Source organism: Aythya ferina (genome assembly GCF_964211825.1).
Source record: "Aythya ferina genome assembly, chromosome: 1".
Lineage (NCBI taxonomy): Eukaryota > Metazoa > Chordata > Aves > Anseriformes > Anatidae > Aythya > Aythya ferina.
This window is the reverse complement of record NC_140296.1, coordinates 128980804-128999497: the sequence shown is the minus strand read 5'-3', so window position 1 is coordinate 128999497 and position 18694 is coordinate 128980804. Positions and strand designations below refer to the sequence as shown.

The 18694-nt window shown below is 40.4% G+C and overlaps 1 protein-coding gene across 6 annotated transcripts; it reads left to right on the top strand.

The window, feature by feature from the left end:
* The first annotated feature begins 1345 nt into the window (after positions 1-1345).
* NOBOX (NOBOX oogenesis homeobox) lies at positions 1346-18392 on the top strand. 6 transcript variants are annotated; one of them, XM_084508903.1, is made up of 9 exons: positions 1346-1475; positions 3995-4645; positions 5043-5149; positions 5660-5775; positions 6691-6824; positions 14182-14446; positions 15017-15363; positions 17241-17588; positions 18154-18392. In XM_084508903.1, exons 2-9 carry the CDS (start codon positions 4144-4146, stop codon positions 18177-18179), a joined length of 1845 nt encoding a protein of 614 aa, XP_084365029.1. In that variant the 5' UTR covers positions 1346-1475; positions 3995-4143; the 3' UTR covers positions 18180-18392. The 6 variants fall into 6 exon arrangements, with proteins under 6 accessions (XP_084365029.1, XP_084365028.1, XP_084365027.1 ...); XM_084508902.1 differs by lacking the exon at positions 1346-1475 and adding an exon at positions 1508-1655 and having other exon boundaries at positions 17244-17588; XM_084508901.1 differs by lacking the exon at positions 1346-1475 and adding an exon at positions 1508-1655.
* Positions 18393-18694: the final 302 nt, after the last annotated feature.

Here is an 18694-nt window from a genome sequence, read left to right as displayed (position 1 = left end):
AAAAAAAAGTGTTGATCCCTTCTGAAAGAAATAAATGAAAACATTCTCTACAGTTCTCATTCTTCTTCAGAATGCTAGAAAATGCTGACATTATAAGCAGAATTCAGTAAACAAACATAACATTGCTCAGAGAAAGGAACTTCCAAAGCATTTTTTAATTTTTATCTTTGTGCTTTTATCAAAAAAATATGATAAAACTAATCCCATCCACTCCAAAATCAGAGTTGTGTCTGGTCAGCTGAATGCCTCTAAGAAATTAAATGTCATTTTAGCTGCAATAACATTCCAGCCAGCATGTCTTGTATTTCATGGCGGAACCAGGTGCACTGTCATACTAATTGTGCTATCTTCAGAATGCTGGTTCACCTGCTTCATCTTACACTCATTTAACACAATGTAACAACACTCAAGTGAAAGCATCTGCAGATGCATGTCCCTGGATGCAGAGTGAACCTTGTAACAAAAACAGGATGTATGAGAAAACACACAGTAGGAGAATGACAGCATTAAGATACTGAGCCTATAACCAAGATGAGGATGAAGGATGTTTCATCATGGTGGAGCAGAACACAATTAAGCAAATCACATTCATTAAGCAAGGACTGTCTGTCTTATTTGCAGACATACAAATTGTGTTTAGAGCCAGCCCCACTTCACTCAGTGGTTAGAAAAGCTGAACATGGAAGATGCAAGAGAAGAAGGGTTGAGTTTTGGAACCACTGTCATCCATGCAAGTTACACTACAGGTCTCTCCATCAGCTGCACAAGGCAGGAGAGAAGTCAAATAAGACAGACTTGGTTCACTCCTCCCTTATGACTTGTGTTCTCACCTGCAAGTATGCAAAGCTGTTTTAAATTTTATCGGAGCTGATGACAACACTTGTAGTAACATGAGAGTACTAATTGCCTGGTATCACTGACTTAGGAGCCTTGATTTTTATTTTTATTAAAAGACTTTTAAGTATGAAAACGATGCAAGATGACAGCACCAAAAAAGTCAAGAAGTGCCACTTATTTCTTGTAAGCACCAGTTTATGGAGAATTAGAAGTATTTCAAAACAGCTACAACCAGAGCACATGAAAAACAAAGCTATCTTGCTGTCAGCCCACAAGGGAAGATAATGAGGTTTATCTGATTCAGCGTGATCAGTTACACAAACCAATTTTGTAACATCTGGGTTCCAAATGCATGCCATTAGCGATATTTAAACCCTTTCCTCACGCAAACTTCGGGAGCAGAGTTTTTCAGGCGGCCTTTGACGAGCGTCTTCAATCCACTGCCTCCCCTCGGGAGATGGCGCCTCAGAGGGCAAGCAGGCGCCAGCCCCAGCCGCCACCACGGGCCACCAGCGGCTCGCTGCCAGCTACGGCAGGGCTCTCCAGGCTGCCTCCCCTTTAGCTGCGGTGCCGCTGGGCGCTATCGCCCCACTCCTCCGCGGGGGGAGCTCGCCTTTGCCGCCCCCCATGCGGCTGAGGTAGGTCGGTCCGGCAGCCTGGACCACGCTGTGCCCAGGGGCGGCTGGTGCCACAGGTGGTCTTGATGAGCCCGCTGGGGCTCGCCGCCATTTACCAGGCTGAGCCGAGCCGGGCCGGCCGCCGCCGAGCCGGCATGGACGGGGCGGGAGTGAAGGAAGAGCGGGTGCCCCAAAAGCTGGGTAAGGGTCGGGCCGCAGTAATGGGGCACTGGCTCTCCTCAATTTTTTTTGGGGGGGAGGCACCCGATAACGAGCCTAATGAGCAGCCCCGGCGGAGGATAACAACCCTGCCACCTCCCCCGGGCCACTTTCTGTGCCCCGGGAGTGATGCCATTTTGGCTGGGGTGCCCCCGGTGTTTCGGGGGCAGTGAGCTGCTGCCAGATGGGCATCTGCGTGGCCCTTGTCTCTGGGATTGTAAAAGCGAGAAGGCTGGGGCAGGTGGTCTTCCCTTCGTATCACTATATATACTTGCTTCATATCCATAGTGGGGCTCCACTACTGCAGGATTTCTAGACTGGTAGCACATCCCTCACCCACTGATTTTCATTTCTGAGCTTGCATGGCTCTATGAAGTTCATGTTTCTCCCTGTGTGTGTTCAGGTTGCTTTGTACCAAACATTCAAACCAACCTTCAAAGTCTTCCTGTCACTGTGCAAATGGCTACCTCGTTTTAGTAACTTCTGAGAGAGTAGCTGTGAGGAGAAAAAGATGACTTTGCTTCCTGCTTCTGCGCCTTCAGGCATTCCAAACTCTGTTAGTATGATTTTTCCAGCCAGTTAAAATCCCTTCTGTTTAAGATTATTTATCTGAAAATGGGACGACTGTTGTTCAGTCTAGTCTCTTGCAATAACAATGATGAAAGAAAGGGTTGTATTGGTAACTCCCGAGTTGTTGCCATGAAGGCTCTGTATTTATAAACTTTATTTTCATTTCAGATCTTTTCTTGGCAACACTAAGTTATATGTTGTCAGGCTTTCTCTTTTAGAAATAGAGGTAGCAATTTCTATTTCGTGAAGGATTACTTCTGCGGGTGATGCAAAATCCCTGCTGTTGGTCTGTCTACTGCAGATGTAAGGGACACACACATGACTTTGAAATGTGTTCTGTGATGTAAGCACATACAAGTAAAAAGCCTTCTTAAATCAGAACATGAAGCTGAAAATACTATTTTTGTTTCAAGGCAGGGTTTGACAGAATGGATGATGTGAAAATACTAGCTTTCTTGCATAATGAGCAAGAGCAGGACTGAAACAAGTTCAAATACAACAGGGAGGACAGTGGGAAAAGGAATTGTGTAAAACAGCCAGCTTTTGCCTTGCTCAGTTCTTGACCCTCCCCATTTGTATATTTCATCTCATTTAACTTGCTGCTTAACAAGATCAAATTATTACGGGTATGTAGTTTCCTGTTTCTTTCCTATACAACTAATTCAGTTGTCTAAATTCTGTAAAAAGGAAAATAGGAAGGTCTTGGAAACAGCCTGTTGTCCCTTCATACTTCCATCAACATTCACACAGCTGACTGGTTTTGTGAGGTTCTTACTTGATTTAACAATTGTTTAAGGAAAAAAACATTTTATTCTGTTATGGTAGTAGTTGCCTACTTTATTTCTCTTGCTGTCTTATTTCTGACTTATCTTCTACTTTTTGATATCTATTAGTACGATGCAGTTTATGCTTTTTGTTAAACTTGGCCAGATTTTGCCTATTTTTTGTCCTCAGCCAGCTATTTCATTACCCATTCTGTAGGTCTGTTATTCATTACTGTTGTGCCTGAAGCTGGGGAAAGCTAATGTAAGAAAGTTATTAGAAGCTTATTCATTATTATATTCACTATAAAATAATTCATTATTTTTTTCCTTGATAAACTTCAGTATGACAGAAACAGAAACCTCTATAATCAAGAAGCGGCATCGTTTGTCAGATAATAACTGCTGACAGAGTAGACTAGAATTTAGCTTGCATTTGTCTTTTGCTTATTTTAGTAAGGGTCACTTAGGGACTTGACATGTCATCTGATTCTTATTATTTATTTGAAAGACCTTTGTTATTCCTAGTGCTCTTTTCCTTGCAAATACTACTGTATTTGTAATACACAACCTTATCTTTATTCTCTATATCTGATATTAATTCTTGCTGTGGTTTGAAATTATTTTATTTTATTTTTTGCAGGCATCTTCATTCTCAAGATGAGGCTTTTCTAGTCTCAGATGTTTGAATATCTCCATGTTAGCCATATTGCATTCTTTTCTGTTGCTCTTCTAGCAGCACTGTATCCTGGTCAGTTTTCATTCTGAGTTCCCTAGCTGTTTTTTTTTTGTTTATTTGTTTTGTGTTTTTTTTTGTTTGTTTTTCCCCACTGTTGTGTTTCAGGCCCTCTTCTGTAACTGAAATCTAGGCACATGTGGCGTAGTGTGCATTTGGGTTGGTGTGGGGGGTGTTGTTTTTCATTTTTTCCTTGCAGAGTGCGAGGACAAGGAAGAGGACATGCTTATTGAACACTGTGCACTTTGTGATAGATGCTGATCCTGTTGGTGGGCATGGTACAGGAGGCAACGTGCCATCTGTGTTCCAAAGTGCAGCTATAAAAGAGGAAGTTGAGAATAGCTTGGGAAGAGAAGATAGGACCAGCCTTGTGAAGGAAGAGGAGGAAGATGGCAGTTACTGCATGCTGCAGGCAGATGGGTCGACTTCTCAAGATTCTGCAGCCCTTGACTGCCCAATCAACTTTGCCTCAGCCTCTGGACAGCTGACAAATTTCCTCAGTGACATGAATTCAGTGCCTCTGCTTCCCGTGGTTGAGCTTGCACAGGAACCCACAGATAAGTCAGAGTCACATGAACAGTGTGAGGTTTATTATTCGGATGAGACTGAAAAGGGGACAAAGAAAAATAATAATGACAGAAGTGGAATGTGTGCCGAGAAAGCCACTAGTACCATCTCTGGAGATCTCTGCAGGCTAGCATCATTACAGGATGCATGTGTCCCAACTACTTGCAGGTCATTGAAATGCCCTTCAGCCAGTGTTGCAGCTCAGCAGTCCTACAAGGTGTCTTCATTCCTGGAATCTGGAAGTAGCCATGGTGAAACCAAGGAAAAAAAAGAGCTATGTGACAACCCAGAAATTCTGCAGCCTGTCAAGAAGAAGTCACGTACCTCCTATAGTGCAGGTAGAAAATGGGGAACCTGATGGTAGACAGTGACACTTGTATTGCCAACAGTGCCAGTGTTTCTTGCACCATACTGAAGGCACAACACAGAGGTGCTGAACTGCTCTAAATGGTATTTGCAATGCATTTTGCAGTATTAATGTGTGAGAACTTATTCAAATAAAGGTTGCTAAGTGCCTTGCTTTTTAAGTATTGCTAGCAATGCTCTTCTACTGTGGAAGAAGACACTTGTTTATTGTTGTGCTTGCTTTTAAGAAAATCTCTTATGTTCTTGTATTTCTAAAAATAGTAAAAAAGTTAAATTTTGTATTTTCTCTCTCTTTTCTCTTGTTTTTATTGGTTTGTTTCCTTATCACATATTCCCTGTCTCTCTCTTTGAATAATGCATCATTTCTAGAGCAACTAGAAGAGCTGGAGAAGATGTTCCAGGAAGACCACTACCCTGATAATGAAAAGAGGAGGGAGATTGCAACTGTGGTTGGGGTGACACCACAGCGTATCATGGTAACGGCTGTGTGGGTAACAGTGGTGACTGTGGGATCTGTGCCAGAAAACCCCAGGGAGAGGGACTGGGGCAGGTAGGAGACTCTTGAGTAGGAAGAGGATCTCGTGAGTAATAGGATAGAGACTGCAGTGATGAGAGCATGGCTCCTGTGGATGGACAGTGTATGAACAATCACCAGTCCTCACTCACCTCCAAAAATACCAAAATGACAGTGGAGCTTGCTGTTGTGTACTGTATCTCTTCCTGTTCTCTGTGAAGAGACAAGTGAGTAGGTAAAAGACTACAGAGATTGACCTCTGTTATGGGCAACACAGGAAGCTGGTTGGGGTATCTTTCTGCTGTTATTCCTCTCTGCAGTGAATCTTCCAGATGTTCTGTGGAAGAAAGGTTCCTTGAGAGTTCTGGATTCACTTAGTGATGCATGGAGGCAGTTATTGCTGCTTCTTTGCCTGTGTTCCTGTATATAGATCATTTCCTCCCTGAATGTATCCTTTCTTTCTGTTTATCAGGTCTGGTTTCAAAATCGCAGGGCAAAGTGGCGAAAAACAGAGAAGCTGAATGTAAAAGGCAAGAAAAAATACTCAACATCAGCTCTGTCAGTCCCTACAGGGCCAAGCAGTTCTGGGTGAGGGACTTAAATCTCTTTTCCTCATTTCTCCACAATAGATACCTAACAATTTTTTTTTTCTGTGCTTTTTGCATTTAAGCCATGCTGAACTGACCATTGAGTTAGACCTTTGTAGCCCTTCTGTATTTTCCAGCCTGACAGACTTGTGGGCAAATTGTAGTGGGACCTCTTAAGAGAACTTTTGGCTACCCTGTAGTACTGTTTTGAAATAACTGTTGAAAACCTGCTTGTTGAGGTTACATAGAGAGCAGAGAATGAGATAAAGGGATCTGTGGAGTCACTCCAACATCTTCAGTTTCTGTATATGTGCTGGCCAAGCCTTTTGTGGGAACTTGAGAAATCTTTTATCCCAGACCTTCTACCATCACTTTCCATTTTTTTTATTTTTATTTTTTAAACTTGGTAATGGACATGCTGCTTGCTCAGATTAGTCTTGCAAAGAGATGGGCTTATCTGAAGAAATACAAGCTAGCACCTTTCAGGGTTGATCTTGGAATACTTATGTTGGAGAGAAAAGGGAATATATTAGAGGATGGGTGGTCTTTCAAGTGTGTGGGCAGAAGTTCGTCTCCAGGGGGAGGCATTTATGGCAATTTGGAGTGAGAATCTTGAGATAAGACAAAAACAGAATAGTTAAGTGAGAGATTGGAGACCACTTGACTGACTTCATTGCACTGTCCCTGCTATCTGTACTTTCTACACTGGTAGCCCAGAACCACTTCCCCAAATACTGCTTGATGCATGTACAACGTCAATTGTCCTGTGTCTCATTGCACTCCTAAGTCAGCTAATATTTCCCTTTCCACCTGCTAATGATCTAGCATTTGCCTGTTGTAGGATAGTTGGGGTTTGTGCTTTGTGGTAATGTCTTGTCATCTGGTCTGTGCTTATATCTTTTATGCATAATTCCAGGGTCCCTCTTCTGCCTATGCCTCCATTGCCTGACTTTGTTCATGACCAGTCTGCTGTGTTGAATGTAGACACTACAGCTGGGAACTGCTCCAGCCTGCTTAGTGGGTATTCTGCACCGCTTGCGTCCTCCTCAGGTGAGACCAATATCACTGTAAATATTCTTGCAATTATTTTTGGTGGTGCTGGTAGGTTCACAGACACTGGTCTTAAGGTCACTGGGGAGCCCAACCCCATCAGACTGAGAAGTGATAGCAAGTTTAACAGCTTCCTCCTAATCAAGTTAATGGCTATATTGAGTGGTGCCTCCATACTAACACTAGAGCCAGATTTGCTGTTCTTACTCATTCACGTACTATCACTAAGCAAGGAATTTTGAGTGTGACTTCATAAGGATACATGACTGAGGCATTCTTTTGTTATAGCTCTATGATACTGGTACTGCTGGAGGTGCTTTTCTAAACAGTGAAGAAAGTACTGCACTGGCTATTATATACCTGTTTGGGGTGGATATATACATCCCTTGTTCTGCTTTAGACTGTAGTGTTCTGGCTGCAACCTGTAATGCAGTGAGCCTTGTGAGGGAGGTGCATAGTATAAGCCATTAGGGTGTAGAGCCTTTCCTCAGGTACTTCATACCTTTCTATCTCCAGAAGAGGTTTTTTGACTTCCCCAGACGTGTATGAATAGTGCAAATTTCCAGTCTTTGTAAGACTTTGATGGAATGAGACTAGGTGAGTTCCCAAGCATATATCCACATTTAATTGCTGTTGCAATGTTGTTGAAAGTCAATGGGGTGTGCTGTTGGATCAGTTTTCTATCTGAGCTGCATTTAGAATTTTAAGATTGATGGCAAGCAAAGAAGAGATGATTTGTTGAATTGTGTTTTCACATGTGGAATATTGTACTATTCCTTGGAGTCAGGAATGTTCCCTAAAGCACTTCATGTATATGTTTACTTTTCCAAGTTGGCACAACTTGAAAATATTTTTAAAATAATGTCAACTTCACCACATCCCTTGGGAGGGATATCCCAGACAATAGATGTGCAAACAGGTGGTACAGTATTTTTCTGCTCTTTAGTGTAATTTATTCTTTTGAAATTCATGCCAATTTTTCTGACCCCATGTTGTATTTACAAATGTATAAGTTTATCAGTATTAAGAGCAATTCTGTGCAGGTCACTTTCTAATATGACCCAGAGACTGTAATTTATCTTAATAGTACTGATACCTGACAAAATACTTTGACATTGTAGAAAGCAAATGTAAGAACCTATCAATAAGTTTAGAATGCTAATAAATATATGTTAAAAGAGAGATACTTACTAGTGTCTCTTACTTATTAAGAGATACTTATTAGTATTAGTATTATTCTTGATATACTGTAATTCAGCACTACTATCACTTAAATATACTTGTCAATCTTCAATCTCAAGTCAAGGACTACCGTAACTCTGAGCTGTTTAACCAATATGACTGTAATTCAGTTTTTCCTCTTCTTGCAACAGAGTAAACATGGTCAAAGTGTTTAAATAATTCACTGCTTTCCAGAATGATGAAGTAGTGCAGTCATTGAGCCCTGTATTTAATTAGATAAAGACTGAGATTTTGCAAAATAATTCACTTAAAGAAAACACAGCAAACATCCTCATGTTTCTATACTTGTCTGCAGAACTCTCCTGGTTCCTAAAGTACATCTGCAGTCGTGCTATTTAGTCAGGAAAGAATATGTCTGTTAGAGAAATAAATTTTCATTCAGGGATGTGGTCTTGTCATCTGTCTGTATTGAGCATTTTTTTTCCGGAGAATCTGCACACTTGGATGCAGTTCCTGATGTGGAAAACACAAACAGTTTTTCTGTGGGGAAAGAAACGTCCCATCTGAATTCTTTGTGCAATGTGAATGTCCCTGAGACTGGATTGGGTATGTGAGAAAGTAAGTGATAAAGGTATCTTTTTTTTTTTTTTTTTTTCTCCCTGAAGTATTTCTTTTACTGTGTGTAATTCTAGCTTTTATGAAATACATGCTTTCTTCACGTGTATGAAACCCCAGTATCTTCCATATTAAGGACATGGTAAGGTGAGAATATACCTCATTCTTCTAGGTTTATGTAAGAGAACAAAATTTTCCTTGTTCTCCTTATGCTGGGAAAGAAGTAATTAAATCTATTTGTCATCTGAGGCTGGTAAATGCTTTCTAGATACAGATCTGTTTGGAAAAAAAATACCATTTCTAAATCACTTTGCAGAAAAGAGGCATTTGCACACCAACTGTGAGGTTCAATGATTGTTTTTTTTTTTCCTGGTTTCCTGAGGGCAGGGAGGTGTGTGGTGTGTGTAATGTGCCTTACTCTGTTTATGAAACCCACCCTTCCTTCCATATTTGTTTGACTCAGTCAAATGCGACTGAAGGTGAAAGTAATAAAACTACATTTCTACAAGTTACGGGAAAATTGTTGTCTAGGTACAGTAGAGATGTAAGTTACTACTCTTTCTGAAGGAAATGTTATGCTACTAACTATGTAGAGTCTGCATAGGAGAGGGAGCTGTGTAGACCGATCACAGGAAAAGCTTCTGTCACAACATTGCTTTACTAAGTGTGGGGTAGCACAACCACGAGGAATTAAGCCTTCTTCCCTCCACTCAGCACCTCAATCTGGCATTGCATATAAGCAGACTCATTCAGCCTTGTTCAGAAAAAAAGTTTGCCAATAAATAGGGCTGTTCAGGGCTCACCTCTTTTCTTTATTAGAAATCTTCAGTAAATAAAGGCAACAAAATATGGATGGGATAAAATCCAAAGTAAAAAGAGGCAAAATAAGAGTGAACAAATGAATAAAAAGCTTATCAGGCAAGGCAAAAGCTAGTAAAAGTGGCCTCTGGAAACAGCTGATGGCATGTTTCAGGAAAGTAAGCTGCAACCTGAGCAATGCTGTAGTTGCACCCAGAGATTGTGGCCCAATGGGGTGATTATTCAGATGCTTTCCTTGATAGCAGTGTTTAACCACTTTCAGATGGACAAGCAAATGAATTACATGTATGAGAACAGCATGATCTGTTAGCTGACACCTTTTGGAGAGTGCTTAGTGCTTTCTTTTCCTTTGTTTTTCCTTGTTCTCTAGACAGTAGTCCTGATTATCTGTTTTTCTTTTTTGTCCTTGTTGTTGTCTCACTGTTTGGTCAGTTCTCCAAACAAGTTGATTAAAAATGTCAGCAAGTTGTAGTTGAGATACATTGTTTCTTTCTGGCAATTAGGGTTTCTGGTTTTGGTGTTAGCTTACACTATAGTCGATTGTGCTTCAGAAATTCTTATTTGAGATTGCCTTGATCTTAAAATTGTTTTCATACTACTTTTGCTAGACAGGTAGCTTACTTTAAACAAAGTAGTGTGTGTGTTTATATTTGATATTTCTAGTTGTTTGAAGTTTCTCTTTTTTGTCTGAGACTTCTTACAGATACATTTCTTTGATTTACTGACTTAAATCATATATAGTTGCTCAGAGATGAAACCCCAATGTCTCTTACTCTTCTTCTGGCTGAACTCCCTTAGTGTTATGGGAAGTTTGGATGCACATACAGTGAAATGCCTTTTATGTGCAAAACAAGATCAAGTTTGTGCAGGTAAGCACTGACCCTGTGTGTACATAAACTACCAATTATAGCAGTTCTTCAGTCCAAATTAGTCAGGCAGTTCTGCATGTTCTTGGATAATTTTGCATATTTTAAGAAATATCTGAGGATTTAACTGATGATGCCTACTTTGCTGAAGCTGTTTGTGGGCAGAAGAAATATGTCTCCTTGCCCATTAGGAAAGAAAAGTTACTTTCTATGCCTCTGGTTTGTTTGAGGAGGTTTTCTTGCCCCCCCAATACTTTTGTGGGTAGTATTTTGTTTCCTGTGGCTATATTGCTGAGGACACATGTTGGGAGCCCAGCCTATGATTACCCAGTAGCAGAGATGGGAATGGAATAGAAATCTTGGGAGCAATTGTATGAGGTTTGACATGATCTGTCAAAGAACAGTAAATAAATTCCACAAGCCCTAACAACTTCACTGTAATGCAGGACTCTAGCCTTTGAACAAATTACTTTAAAGCTGATGATGTGGAGTTGATATGGCAACCAAGAGTCGTACCTTTTTAAAGAAGTGGTAGGTTCCAACCTACTGAAAATCCAGAAGATTAGACTGACACTTATCTGAGCAGCACAATTAAAGGTTGAAGTTAGCTTACTGATCTTTACTCCAATAACTGAAGAATGCTTTTGCTCCTAAGATTGATTAACTTTCAAGAAGTCAGTATGCATTTTTTCTCATAATTTATAATATGTAAGGAAGAGGATGCATCTACAAAGAGATTTATTCTGGCCCTTAATGTTCTAGTAAATGCTGTGATTACACAGGCAGTTTTAGAAGAAACTGGATTGGATGGTGTGTGATGGACCCATAGTAACAGAGGCTTTTGATGAACTCTTTATGCTGGAGAAATCAGTCCTAGTAAGCAGACCACCTGAAGTTAGATTGGTTGCTCAACAGCACCTGTATTGTACCTAACACGGGCTTGGTAAGCAGTTAATCTTGGTCCCCAGGCCTCCCAAACAGTCTGCAAGCATCTGTTCAGTTATCTGCCAGAATTATGGCAGGTGTCTCATGCCAAGGCGTTCTGGAGTCAGCGTAATGTGTTTTGATTAAGAAAGTCATGTATCACAGATGTCAAGAGGATGGGCTCCAAAGCAGATAGGTGTTATTCAAATAGCAAACGTTGTGCACGTGATCTGGTCTGTTAACAACAGAGAAAACAGCTTCCTAGAATATACCATCACAGTTGAAACCATGCTCATTTTTAAATTCATAGACACCTCTCTAACATAGGTCTCAGTCCTCTAAAGTTTGGTGAAAGACTGAAATCAGTCACCTGGAGAGAAGTATATACTTTTTTCTTCATTTAAGACTCTATCCAATTCACTGAAAATTATGAAACCCTATGAAGAATGTGTCTCTTAACTCTACCAGGATGCTGAGAAAGCAGCTATAGCACAAGTAAGCAGCTATGTAGGTGTTCTCAAGTTAAGATAAGTATAATGCCAGAACTTGTTCACAGACTGATTGAAGTGAGATCTGAAGCTGCAAATTATTAAATTGCTCTTCAAAAATTCCCCAGATTGACTCATGGAGTGAAAACTCAGAAATAATGGAAGCAATGAACAAAATATTGTATTGTTACATTCACCTGTTCCCTGGAAAGCCTCCTGAAGATATGTCTTTGCATCAAGGTCTAGAATGGTAACAGAATTGTAGAATGTAATTATGATCTCAAGCCAGTGATCAGAATTCAACACTGAACGGAGTGCTGGAATATTTTGTAAATACAGTGTCAGATTTTAGCAGATAATACTTCTCTATAAACTATTTATTCAGATTGCATTTCCTACTTTATTCAGAAAATACAGATTTAGTGCCTTTTTGAAGGACTGAAAAGTGGAAGAAATTGTAGAAAAGGATGAACCAGCTTTTTGGAAGTCAAGTGTGCTGTCTTCAAAGCATCGTTGTCCATGATCCTATTAGTGTGATCCACAAAGATTATCTGCACTAAGTGTTGGAAAAAAAAAAAAAAAATATATATATATATATATATATATATTTAAATAGAACTCCTCAGTGTGTGTGAAAGTGGGTTTAGAAGTGTTTTCCTGGGCTATGTCATTACCACTGCTTGCATTCATCCTGAGCAAGACTAAGGCCATATGCAGAATAGCTAATCCTACTGTCATTGAACTGAAACTTCATAGACATCATAGACAGTTTCTCAGACAGGTTGTGCCCAAATGGTTGCTCTTTCATAAAGCCTTGTAAACTACTTTGTTTCAGGCCAGAAGGGTCAGGAGGAACAGTGCAAATGAATGTTTTCATAATTAAGAGATCTTCAGCTTCGTTTTTGGATAAGCTATTTTAACTTGTTAGGAAACTAAATATTGTCTTGACTACTTGCTTTGTTGTACAGGACTTAATTTGTGCTATGTCCAAAAAAAAAAAAAAAGGAATGTGATGAAAACATCATAAAGGTTGCCCGAAATGGAGAAGGAATATGTTTGAATTGAAAACTAAAACACTGAGAATTGTCTAGGAATGTGAGTGCTTTATAGAAGCAGTCTTGATCTACTCTTCTAAGTGAGCTCAAAATCAGGAGTCTGAAAAGTTTTCACTGAAATGTCATAAATGCTTCTTTCCATAGTTCGTGTGAGTTTGGGGGAAAAAAAATGTAGGAATTTGCAGTAAGATAAGCAGAGTTGCACAGTTCTCTGCAGAGTCCAAGAAATGGAGCTGCAAATGTTTGAAGAGGAATCTCACTGTCAGCTCTCTAGGCATGCATTCTGAAATTATCTAAAGGTTGCTTGTGCTGGCTATGGCAGTATTATGCTTAGGTTTTATGCTTAAGGCCTTTGGCTTACACCTGGAGTACATCTGATGTTACTCTGTATGCCTGCAAGGGTGAAGTACGGCTGTAAACTATTCATATTACTAGCATTCCCTGAATGCTTTACCGTGTGTGGGAGTAGACTAATTGTATCTGAACAATAATGTCAGTGTTACTTTTCTTATCTGCCTCATTCTTAAGCTGGTTCAGCCTAGCTAGATATGAAAAATCACTTCAATTGTCCTGCACACCTTAAGACAGTTACATTTCTCTAAAGAGAGAATTTGGTGTTTTCTTAACAGAAAAGCATCTTGTTGCCTTGCACCACATGCAAATTTCTTGAACATCTGTGTATACTTGTTATTCTGGATCACCAGCATATATGCTTCTGACCTTTCCATTTCCTATATTGTCCTCTTTCCACAGAGGCTGCTCTGTAGGAAACTGTTACCCTCTCCTTTTCCAGCAGTAACTGAGGAGACAGGTCATGAAACAAGACTCTAGGAACCAAAAGGTGTTGGTGTTCTTTTCCATCTCTCAGCTTTTTCCCAAGGCCCTTCAGCTGCCATCTTTGTGTTTTTGTTTGTTTTTGGCATGATTCATCAGATGCCAAACCAGGAGAGAAATTTTGGTTTAAAAAGTGGCCTAGACAGCGGATCTCCAAAGGCACGTGGTTTCTTTGAAACCAGTTATATTTTTCAAAAGGATAAGCTGTGCAGCACGATCTTCCCAGAGGACAATGGAGATGGAAGGTGGCTGGGGGATTTTTCCTGGCATTTTTCCAGGAAGTATTTTGCTTCATTTGGCTGCCTTCTTGAGAGCTGAACAAATCCAGTATGCAGAGACTGAAATAATGAAGGTAATTTTATTTAACCAATAAACATAATCCTGTGTTCCGGAGAGCTTGCTACTACTCCCTTTTGCTTTCCAGCAGCAGTGCTGCTGCTTGTTAACTGGTATAAATAAAAGTCAAACCTCCACTCTTTCATTGACGTCTGGCCTTTCTGTTCTGCTGCTCTTGCTAGACCCTGTGCTTGCTCTCTTCAGTTTTTAGTATGACAGTGTCTCTTTTTATTCACAGTCTCTTCAGCAGCAGGAATGGTGGCAGCTTGTGGAGCAGTTCAGGCAAAGGCATTACTGCAGTTCAACTTCAGTTCCAGCAGAATGGAGTGCTTCCCTAGCCTTCCCAGCCCTCCACCCATTCGCAGGGCCAGCCTCCCTCTCAGCCTGTCCTTCAACCCCCGCAACTACATTGTTCCCTTGATGCTGGAAACTCCTGACAGTGAATGCAGCTTGTCCAGTCAGGAAAATGGCTCCAGGGAGGCCTTCACTTACAGCAATCAAGGGTAGGAACAGATGAGATCGTGAGATCTTCTGTGAGGGAGAAGTCTTGGGGGCGAGGGCAAAGCTGGGACACGGGATAAGGAAATAAATGGGAGCATATGTGAGAATTTAGACATGGGACTGGGAATGGAGAACAAAAGAAAGCAAACTCCTTTAAATGGAGTATGAAAAGAATGTATAACATGCATGGTAGGACAAGACACCTGCTTTCAGTAAAGTGGTGCCTTTTAATAAATTCATGTGTGTCAAGTGAAAGTGGGATTTGGAAGCACAGTGAACAGGAAATATTGAGAGGTTGCATTATGCACTGCAGTGTGCCTTTGAGACTGGGAAGAACTGAAGGAAAGGTTGTCCCTAACAATATGAAATGTTAAAGAACTATGTGAGAAAGCTTTTGGCTCAGGTAGTTTCTGTTGCTCTTGTCCTGTGCCTAGGATTTGGTAGAAGGGGTTGCAGTCAGATCAGGGTTTCAGTTGTTGTCAAGGGGAAGATAAAGCAATTTATTGTGTAAGTTGCTGTAGCTCTTGACCCTGTTCTGGTCTTTGAACTGCTTTTTTCCTTGCTTGCTGCAGCTTGTGTTCACCGGTTTCCTGTGATTACCCTGAGCAGCTGGAGTCTGCAGGCAGCATAGAGACCCCATACTGTCAGTACAGCAGCCAGGGTGGAACTTACCAACTGCCCCAGTATCCTCAGCAGCACCAGCACTCCCTGTTCCACCATCTGCCAGGTCACCTGGCCAGCAATGCGCTCTCCAGTGTCCGCCTCACTCCTACAACGCCTACTGAGTCCAGTACATCCTTCCTTCCCTTACCTGGCAACAGTGGGGCTGTCACCTACGGGACAGCAGGAGCCACACAGGGCTATGTACAGAACCACATGGGGGGACAGCTTCTGTTACAGCAGCCAAGTGGAAACTCAGGTAAATTTCTGAAATCCTTTTCCATCTTACTCTTCTGGAGTAACTAAATGTACTTGAAAGGTTCAGGATGATCAGTGGTTTGCATGAATATATATGCATATATATATATATATATATAAATACATATATGCATGTATGCATAAATATACATGCATATGCTGCCCATGTTTTGTTGTTTCTTTTTTTCTCCTCTGTTCTCTTCTAAGTGTTGGGTGATCCATTAATTTGAATCAAAAGTTACTTAGTCTGTGCATCAGAGAGAACATTACATGTGAGTATGCAGTGGTTTTCTCAGGAATGGAGGGCAACTTCTCTCTTTCAGGAGTGCAATGTTGAACAAACTAATGTGCCTGTGATGTATGTAGGTAGTAGTCAAGGGTGGAAAGTGAAAAGGTGCCACAGCAAATGAAGTACTTGGAGACAGCAAGTAAAACAGACTTCTGTTTTTGAACTTTGAACTTCAACGATTTTGAAATAATGTTATGTGTCCTACAGTAGTGCAAAAGAAGAGTTAGAGATCTGGGGGCCGAGAGAATATGGATATAGCTTCCTTCTCTTCCTCTACCGTGAATTTGCAATATTACTTAGGAAACTATGTTGAAGTACTTTAATCTTAAAAAGTGACTAGGCATTATCAGTCTTCTTGTTTTGTGTCAATGATTTGTATTTTAAATTTGTTCAAGCCCAAGTACAATCAAAAGATCACAAACTATATCAGTTTATTTGCTTGGACCATCATGTTCCTTAAATTAAGGTCGCGGTCCAAAAAGTATGTCTCTTCACATAAGAGGACAAAATGCTTTAGATTGCAAATGCTGCTCCTGTTTTCGTACTGTTTTTGTGGGTCCTTCAGGGAAAGGAGTCTGACTTGCAGGCTGATTTGGTGTAAGCTGCCTCATATTCACACTGTTGTTCATGGCTAATATTCTCTAGAACAGGTTGGCAGCACCTCTGCTATCTAGCACTTGGACTAGTTCTTCTCTCTGGTTGTAAGGCGTAATGATTATTTTCTGTGTTTTTTTCAATTTGAAATGTCAGATGTAATGAGAGGGCTGTATTCCAGCACACCAAATTAAAGTTTTTACAGTGTGATGCCAGAAATGTGTGTTGTGTGCCTTTGGGTGCAAGCCTTGCTAGGACTGAAGAAGGAAGATTGCTGAAGGAATAGCATCTCTGAGTTGATACTCTGTTCTTCCATGCTTCTTTCTGGAGCACAATGGGTAATAAATAGTAGTGCACAGCTCTTCTGTCCAAGGAGATCCTGTAACTCTTATGCAATGTGGACAACTGGGGTCAGGGATCAGTAGTGCAATGCAGGGGAAAAAACCTGCCGGTGTAGATACACCTTAAATTCTTACTTAAGCATGTGAGCAATGTAGTTGAATTAGTATATACAAATTTGAAAACAAAAACAAAAAAACAGTAACAAAAAACCACCATTTCTGACTCCTGGATTGCAGCTTTAATAAATGAAAGCAGTGATTAAGCAACCAGCTCAGGCTTTGCAGAACTGATATGGAAAATAATGGGGTGGGGAATGGGACAATTTGGGGTGTTCGCTAATGTCATTATATGCACCTGGGATCTGTGTTAAAGTGGTATCATGTTCTTTAGGTTATTATAATGCCATGACTTGATTTTTTTTTTTTCCCCCTCCTAATAGCAATATTCTGGATAAATATACTGCAATGTAAACAACAGAATTAATATTCATAACTGTGATGTCAGCCCTGTTGCAGGAAGCATTAAGGAATAACTAGTACTGTTTTGCACTGAGTACCTGGTCAGAAGGAGAATGTGTTTTTACATATACATGGCTTTAATCCTAATTTCCTTGTTTTCATGTTTCTGACTATTCTTTGTTGCCTTTTCCTCAGCAGGCATCACTACCTATCAGGCTGTCCCCTGGAATGATTTCTATATGCAGGGAGCTCCATTTTCGAATCAGTTGCACTCACAAATGCCATCTTCTAGCATAGCAGGAGAACAATATTTCTCAGAGCAAAGTTCCTACACTCAGCCACCTTGCCTGCCCTCCTCTCCGTATTTCATTCAAGTGCCCAATGGAACAACACTAGGATCCATGCCACATACTGGAAAACAGAAGGAAATAACAACACCAGGCCAGAGTTCATACCAGAGCCACCAAAGAGAGCCAGAGTTGACACCACTTGCTGAAAGAGAGGAAGTAGAGAGCAGCAGCAAGAAGGGAGAGAGTATTGTTGGTAATTGAAAGGCCAGCTGACTTTTTTTTTTTTTTGAGAAGTGTGGCTGGAATAAGGAAAGTGTTCCAAGACAGCGGTAGCTCCTTTGAATGCAATTATGGGATCAAAACTGTGGCATGAATGGGAATGAAACTTTTTTTGAAGACAGGCTCAACTATCCAATAGCTAGTTCTCAGACTCATCTCTTAGAAATGGTGACTAAATGTGGTCAGTAAAGTAGGTGGCTAAGTTCTGTTTTGTCAGACATCTTTTGCCGTAAGCTGAATAAACAGGTCTGATTATTTTTAAGATTTCCAGAGGTAAATACATGTTTCTTCAAGGCAGAACTTCTTGAGAAGGAAGAGGGGAAGGGGGAGTGATAGATTCTTGGTTTGATTTCCATTTACAGACTTATATTTTAGAAACAAAAAGGTTTGCTGGAAGGTGTCCTGTGCCTTAAAAGTTCAAATGGGGGGAGGGGGGAGGGAGGGTATTTATTTAATTTCACAACGTAAAATATTTAAAAAATTTCAGGCAATACTGAGTAAACTGAGATCACATTCTTAGGAATCTGTTTTTTCTTCAGATATTAAAGAAGAAACTAATGACTGATGCTACACTCTGAGAAACAAATAAAAGAAGAGGAGACACTGCTATTTTAAACTGCAAAATAAGAATTGAGATAAGAATATAATTTGCAACAGAAGCACTTTTTTTTCTTTTTTTGGGGATTGTCTTTTTTTTTCCCCTTCTTGTTGCCATGATGATTTTCCTGCTGAGGAAAGAAGCAGAAATTTCACTCAATAAAAACTTCTGGTCTATGTATGTACTTTATTTTTCATAGTGAATTAAAATCTTGAGGGGCATGCAGAAAGAAAATAACTGATACAGTCATCAGCGTCCCTTGGGTAGGTGGAAATTTCCAATCACGCAAGTGTTAAAGTATGGCTAGTATCATGGAATACGTGTGGAGAGAGACCAGAAAGAGCAAGACACATACAAAAGGGGGAGGAATTCAAGCAAGTACCTCTAATTTTAGGGACTCCAGACAATGCAAGAAATATTGTGGGAATTGCACTATTGGGTTGTTTGCTAGCCTTGAATTACTAATTTAACTAATGTAATAA